At 39.1% G+C, this 7262-nt stretch overlaps 2 protein-coding genes across 2 annotated transcripts; one reads left to right on the plus strand and one right to left on the minus strand.

The window, feature by feature from the left end:
* Positions 1-1080: 1080 nt before the first annotated feature.
* LOC113675576 (octopamine receptor 1) lies at positions 1081-2016 on the minus strand. Its single transcript, XM_089191985.1, has 2 exons — positions 1400-2016; positions 1081-1247 (listed from the first exon to the last, which is right to left on the minus strand). The coding sequence occupies exons 1-2, from the start codon at positions 1867-1869 to the stop codon at positions 1220-1222; spliced, it is 498 nt and encodes a 165-aa protein (XP_089048111.1). The 5' UTR covers positions 1870-2016; the 3' UTR covers positions 1081-1219.
* A 3929-nt stretch (positions 2017-5945) lies between these two features.
* Positions 5946-6791, plus strand: LOC113675619 (trace amine-associated receptor 9). Its single transcript, XM_027192217.2, has one exon. It carries the CDS (start codon positions 5946-5948, stop codon positions 6789-6791), a length of 846 nt encoding a protein of 281 aa, XP_027048018.2.
* Positions 6792-7262: the final 471 nt, after the last annotated feature.

The raw sequence follows: 7262 nt of genomic DNA on the forward strand, positions 1-7262 counted from the left end.
ACAAAAAAAGAAAGGAAAGAAAAAGAACTAGATCAGGCGAAAACAATTAAATAAGCTTTAAATCATATCACGGCATTTTATTTTAGAGAAACATGACTATTATTGTTTGGAATTATTTGTCAGCGAGCGATGGCAGCTTTGTGACTCCAAGCTGACATCTGATAAATCTCTATACGATGGATAACGCTATACGTTTTGCCATCACTTACCCGCTGGATACAGATTTATCCATTGGATACATAACGTTATCCGACCTTTATACAACTGGGCCCTGGTCACAGGAGATGGATTATGACCTCTACTATGATTTTATCTCTTTCTAGAAGTCGAGCCAAAAAACAGCATGGACAAATCTAGACCTCAAAGATCAGTTTTCTACTCCTAGAGAAGCGTTTCGTCCTCATCATGTTAGTCATGGATATATTTTTGAGTACCTTATTTGTATTATATATTCAACTCACGATCTCTTTTTTGATTGGCCGAAAGCGTACAGTGAATTTCGAAATCAGCGCATGGGACGTCATCTAGCTGCAAATTATACAATAATCATGTCAAGGACACTCAAGGTTACGGGTAATCATGTCGTGTACGACCGCGGTGCATGATTTTGTAAGGACAGCTATGTCAAGTTGGCCTACTTTGGGTTGCTTGCTGATGCTTACACGTTTGGAAACAAATTATCAGCTTCACTTACTCTCGTGACAATTTTTATTTCGTTCGGCCTCGGCTGATAACCCCTACCTCGACCTTGATTATTCTGGATATCACAAACACCTCATCCAATTATGGTATAATATCGATCAGGTTGAAAGTTTTTCTCCCACCTTAGCCGGTGGGAGCTACCGGCCGAGCATCACTGGGATGGGGTCGATGATTAGTTCGCTGCGTTTGCAATTCCACGTCCAAGCTGTCTTGTGCCCGCCTTGAATGCAGTATGTCAAACAACGCTCCACGAAGCTTTTCCAGTCGCCAGCAGTAAATCAGTGGATTAAGGAGAGAGCACAAGAAAGCAAACGTGTAGGACCATGTTGACAATACGTACAACATATGCGGCTCCACCAAACCATCTAAGAAAGTTGCACTTCCAAAAAGTACGGTTCCGGGCAGGTAGGAGAAGAACAGCGCCGTTAAGATGATTGTTAGGGTCTTAGCTGCCTTGTGGTTCTTTTTAAGGCGCTTGGCTTCTTCGTCAGGTAACTGCTCGGTTTGCAGACGACGTTTATGCTTTTTGGCTTCCAAGAAGACAGCTGTATGGGTGAAGACAATGATAACAATGTAAACAACAATAACGACTATGAACATTAAATCGTTTGCGACCAGCAGTATTGAATATAAATCTGATTCAGTGTTTATGGACGCAAGAAAGATCATTGCAATTATGCCAACAGCTGAAACTAACCAGACCGTCGCCACGCCAGTAAGAACTCTCTTCTCTGTTACGATGTCGTCATATCTGAGGGGGAACTTTATGGAAATGTAGCGTTCAACACTGATCAACATAAGATGGCCAACTGACGCCAGACACAATCCAATGCCGATCACCCCTAGTACTGTATCGAACATACAAAACGGCCCAAGACCAAAGATGTGCTTAATTTCTGCCGCCACGGTCAAGGGCTGCAATAGCAAGCCAACTAGAACGTCCGTCACGGCCAAACACGCCAGGAGGATGTTGTACACAGTTCTCAACTGTTGTTTGGTCACTACCACTAAAATAACCAGAGCATTTAACACAATGCAGATGACGGCTGAGGTAATGTTGACGCAGATAACAGCAACAAGATTATTATAAACAGTTTCTTGTAAGTATCTTGGCCGCCAAGCCGAGAAAGTAAGATGTGGGCAAACGTCTGATGACTTTTTGGCCATCAGAGGAGCTTTGCTAGTCGCGTTCTATAGGGTTATTTATGAAGTGACTGGCCACAAGTTTTGGGAGTCCTTTTATTTAATGAGGACCAGTTCACTTTTGTCTTTCTCCAGGAAGTATAACGTACTGACGTTGAGTACATAGCCGCTTATTGGTGCATGTAATGTCACTTTTTAAGACTTTTAAAGATGAATTAAAAACTCAGACTCTTATTTTCCTTTTGTTTGCTGTTAATAGTTTTTGGGAAACATTTGTAAAACTAAAGAAATCAAAATCGATTCTTCTTTTGCAAGCACCTCACAGGTGCTATTGCACTCTTTTCACTTTTGCACGCGCACAGAGTAAAAAACCCGCCGGCTTATTCCTTTCAACCAGAGCATCTCACTCTACCTTAAAGTTTTTTTTTTGATGAAATTGTTATAAGCTTTGATATACGAGCAAGCCATCACATTTAAGGTGAGGCAAGGCACCGATCACGACCCTTTTATTGTCGCCTTCTATTTGGCAAACTTTTTTTTACAGTATTTCTATCTTCATCTAATGAGTCGACCCGAATGGCTTGCACCACCTGCGTATTTTTCTCATTTTCGAGGTGTCTGTTGTTGACTGTTGTTGAATTAGTTTGGGAAAATACAGATTAGTTTCGAGATAATTATAAATTCAATGTCCAATTTACTCCCTTTTGAAGTCACAAGCGTGTTTTTCTTGCACACATATGCTGTAAAAACAAAGTTTCACCTAGAAACCTTTTAACTACTCTTAACGAAAACATTTTGAACTTTGGTAGTAGTATGAGCTGGTTCACTGACTAAAACTCTGTGGTTTTGTTGTATCGTAATACGTGTTTTGCAGTATTGCTATCATGGTGAATCTGCCGAAACGTCCGCCCCTGATATCAATAGATTTTTCATAAAAGACTCGTTATACCTGGTTTGTGCGTATTCTCCCCTAATGAAGAGGAATCTGATGGTCAATTGCAGACATGGTAAATAAATCTCTTTTTTCACCTAGCTATGAATATAATTGTGAAAACTAAATATATACCCAAACACTTTGAATCCAGTTAAGACAAGCCGGTTTAATTTACTGGTGGATTGCAAAATCTACCGTTCGTTAAGAACGCCACTTTCTGTAAAATAGTTTTCTTGGCGAAATACATATGACAGAAATTCCATACCTGGAAGCTGTTCAGCTAAGCACTTGCGCCACATCAATTATAATTTATGTGCTGTAAATAACAAAATGTAGTCGTTTTTTTTTTTTACCTGAATTCGGTCTCTAGGACAGGTGTACTGTGGCGATTCAAATGATTTTTTGACGTTCGGTTTCGCCATTAAAATTATGTGAGAAAATCAATATATTGATCAAATTTCTGTAATTAATTTGTTTTCATAATTGTGCGGGAATGAGAACGGGAAAAAGGTCGCAGCTGTTATTCCTCTTACAGAAAGATACAGAAAAGAATATTGCTACTTGTTATGTTCACTGAGTTGTTTCCAATCAGTTTTCAACTCGTGCTATAAAGGAGAACGAAAGATAACTCACAACCCATGCATTTTTCTATGGCTAAATCAACATTATGGTAATTCAAAGCACTTGTATAGGAATATCAGTGTGTTTATTTGGATGAATTTTGTTTTGGATTGAAAGTTCGTTCTTTAAAGAAACGTGTCCTCTAAAAATAATTTCACAAATTAATTGATTAACCTGTCTGCCGTTATTGGATTCCAAAATTAAATCTTTTTTAAACTAGTATCACACGTTTCAATGCTTGTCGAACGATTCGATTCAAAGAAAGCAAAAAGATGTTCATACTTCTTTCTAAATGGCGGCTAAAAAGCTTCAGGAGCCATCATTGCCATGCTATTAAATGCGCTGGTTATCATCGTCCTAACGACAAAACAGCAGCAGAGAACTCCTCACACCATCCATAGCGTCCTTGGCAGCAACAGGTTTTCTGATTGGCGCGATCGTGCAACCTTTGTTCGTGGCAGCAGCAATTAAGCCCATCCTTGGTCTCGGCCTGTTTTGTATGTTCGATACAGTGCTGGAGATGGCTGGCATTGTAGTTTGTCTGGCGTCAGTTGGCCATCTTGTTGATCAGTGTTGAGCGCTAAGTTTCATAAAGCTTCCCCTCACATATGACGAAATCGTAACAGAGGAGAGGGCTATTACTGGCGTACTAAGAGTTATCTACGGAATGTGTTCTTTGTGTTTACAGACCACTTAAACTATATCTCCTTAAGCTAACAAGTCTGTCTATGGATCTTCAAAAACAAATTCTACACTTGATTGGTTCAATGATGACGAGGGACTATTCTGGGTTGCCATGGGGATAGATGGAACACCATTTAGTAAAGATGATAGTGCTACTAGTAGGCTAGTGTAATGAACTAGTGTAGTGCAGTGTACAAGATACAAATCTAAATGCTCCCTGTAAATTAAATATTCTAAAAAAATGTCTACCTATATGTGGAGAAAAGGAAGAATAAAAATTGAATGGAATTCACTGTGTAAGTAAGGGCTCGTATAAACAATATTATTTATTATTACTAGTTACATATACTTGACTGTTGTTTAATCAGGTTGGGAAAGTGTAGTTTAGTATTAAGATAAAAATAAATTCATTGTCCAATTTACTCTCCTTTGAAGTTACAAGTGTTATTCTCAAGCGCGCATAACCCGTAATTAAGAACTCATTTTACCTTTCCATCAACATGCAATTCAGTCTGTAACCACACATATTACTTTGGTAGTAATGTGAGCTAATTTCTTGACTAAAACCGCTCTCTGGTATTTTGTACCATAATAAGTGTTTTGCAATATTGTTATCTTAGTGAATCTGCCGAAACGTCCGCTACTGATATCATTAGATTACTTATCTTAATCTCGTTTGTCAGAGTTTGTGCGTATGAAGTTTGCCATGTTAATTGAAGTTCGATGCTATCCTCCTCTAATTAAAGGGTATTTGATGCTCATTTTCCGGTCTGGAAAATTACCCTATCTCCTCGTACCTTCTAACCACTAATTTGAATATCAAAACGAAGTAAGAACCAAAGTAATCCTAATTACTTTCGACACTTCATTGGAAATCGCTCTATCAGGCCCCACATAAACAATGTTACAGTATAACAACTACTGCAGCTGCAGATCGCTATGTAAGGGTAGTTGAAAAAATAAAGTTGTGGAAGACAACGAATGAAAAGACACATACAGAGGTGGTTTGATGCAAAGATTTTTTTAGATGAAAGATTGTTTTTACAGCATACGTGTGCAAGAAAAATACGCTTGTGACTTCCAAAAGGGGGTAAATTGCCGGACATTGAATTTATATTTATCTCAAAAGTAATCTATATTTTCCCAAACTGATTCAACAACAATTAACAACAGACACCTCGAAAATGAGAAAAATATACAGGTGGTCCGAGCCATTTGGGTCGACTCATTAGATATAGATAGAAATATTGTTAAAAAGAAAGTTTGTCAAATTGAAGGCGACAATAAAAGGGTCTTGATCGGTGCCTTGCCTCGCCTTAAATGTAATAACTTGCTCGTGTATCTAGCTTATTACAATTTCATTACAAAAAAAGTATGAGGTAAAATTAGGTGCTCTTGTTTAAAGGAATAGGCCGGCGGGTTTTACTCTGTGCGCGTGCAAAAGTGAAAAGAGTGCAATAGCACCTGTCAGGTGCTTACAAAAGAAGAATCGATTTTGAATTCATCTTTAGTTTTACAAATGTTTCCCAAAAACGGTTAACAGCAAACAAAAGGAAAATAAGAGAGTCTGAGTTTTTAAATTCATGTACTCAACGTCAGGTACGTTGTACTTCCTGGAGAAAAACAAAAGTGAACTGACCTTCATTAAATGAAAAGGACTCCCAAAACCTCGCTGTGACCAGTCACTTCATAAATAACCCTGCAGAACACGACTAGCAAAGCTTCTCTTATAGCCAACAAGTCATCAGACGTTTGCCCACATCTTGCTTTCTCAGCTTGGCAGCCAAGATACTTACAAGAAACTGCTTATAATAATCTTGTTGCTGTTATCTGCGTCAACATTACCTCAGCCGTCATATGCATGGTGTTAAATGCGCTGGTTGTTATAGTGGTAGTGACCAAACAACAGTTGAGAACTGTGTACAACATCCTCCTGGCGTGTTTGGCCGTGACGGACTTTCTGGTTGGCTTGCTCGTGCAGCCCTTGTCCGTGGCGGCAGATTTTAAGCGTATCTTTGGTCTTGGGCCGTTTTGTATGTTCGATACAGTACTGGGGATGGTCGGCATTGGAGTATGCCTGGCGTCAGTTGGCCATCTTATGTTGATCAGTGTTGAACGCTACATTTCCATAAAGTTCCCCCTCAGATATGACGACATCGTAACAGAGAAGAGACTTCTTGCTTGCGTGGTGATGGTCTGGTTAGTTTCAGCAGTTGGCATAATTGCAATGATCCTTCTTGCGTCCATAAACACTGAATCAGATTTATATTCAATACTGCTGGTCGCATACGCTTTAATGTTCCTAGTCGTTATTGTTGTTTACATTGTTACCATTGCCTTCAGCCATACAGCAGTCTTCTTGGAAGCCAAAAAGCAAAAACGCCGTCTGCAAACTGAGCAGTTACCTGACGAAGAAGCCAAGCGCCTTAAAAAGAACCACAAGGCAGCTAAAACCCTGACAATCATCTTGACGGCGCTGTTCTTCTCCTACCTGCCCGTAACCGTACTTTTTGGAAGTGCAACTTTCTCAGATGATTTGGTGGAGCCCCATGTGTTGTACATATTGTTCGCATGGTGTTATACTTCTGTTTGCGTCTGTTCAATCTTTAATCCACTGATTTACTGCTGGCGAATGAAAAAGCTTCGTGGAGCGCTGTTCGATATATTGCATTTAAGGCGAGCACAAATCAGCACGGGCATGGAATGATAATTAACTCCAGCAGAATATCCAACCAGTTCCTTGTAATGAGGCATGGGTTACAACCACTAATGGCTTAGAACTGAGTGTCGAACGAGCATAGCTATACAGAGAACTGTGTGTGTTTATCTTTTCGTAAATTCTGCAAGTTTTAGTGGTAATTTGGGTAACGTAGACATAAGAATACTCCCCACATTTTCTTTAACAAAGCAGTGGTAAAAACATGGTTCATGCGTATCCCTAGAGAAAGTTACAAACGGGTCAACTAGAAGCTATTTCACACATTCCCTTACATGAGTTCATTTCTATTATATAGATATTAGATTTTCAAACGATTTTTTTTGGTAATGGAGGCAGTGTCTCTGCCGTTTTATTTTGGAACTTCCTAAGTTCTAATGATAAATAATTAGCATGTAGTTATTTAATTTTTATTGTATTTCTAGTTTTCGTTTGGGAATGATTCATGTAGACTAATGTATT

Source organism: Pocillopora damicornis, chromosome 13 (assembly GCF_964200805.1).
Source record: "Pocillopora damicornis chromosome 13, jaPocDami1.2, whole genome shotgun sequence".
Classification (NCBI taxonomy): Eukaryota; Metazoa; Cnidaria; class Anthozoa; order Scleractinia; family Pocilloporidae; genus Pocillopora; species Pocillopora damicornis.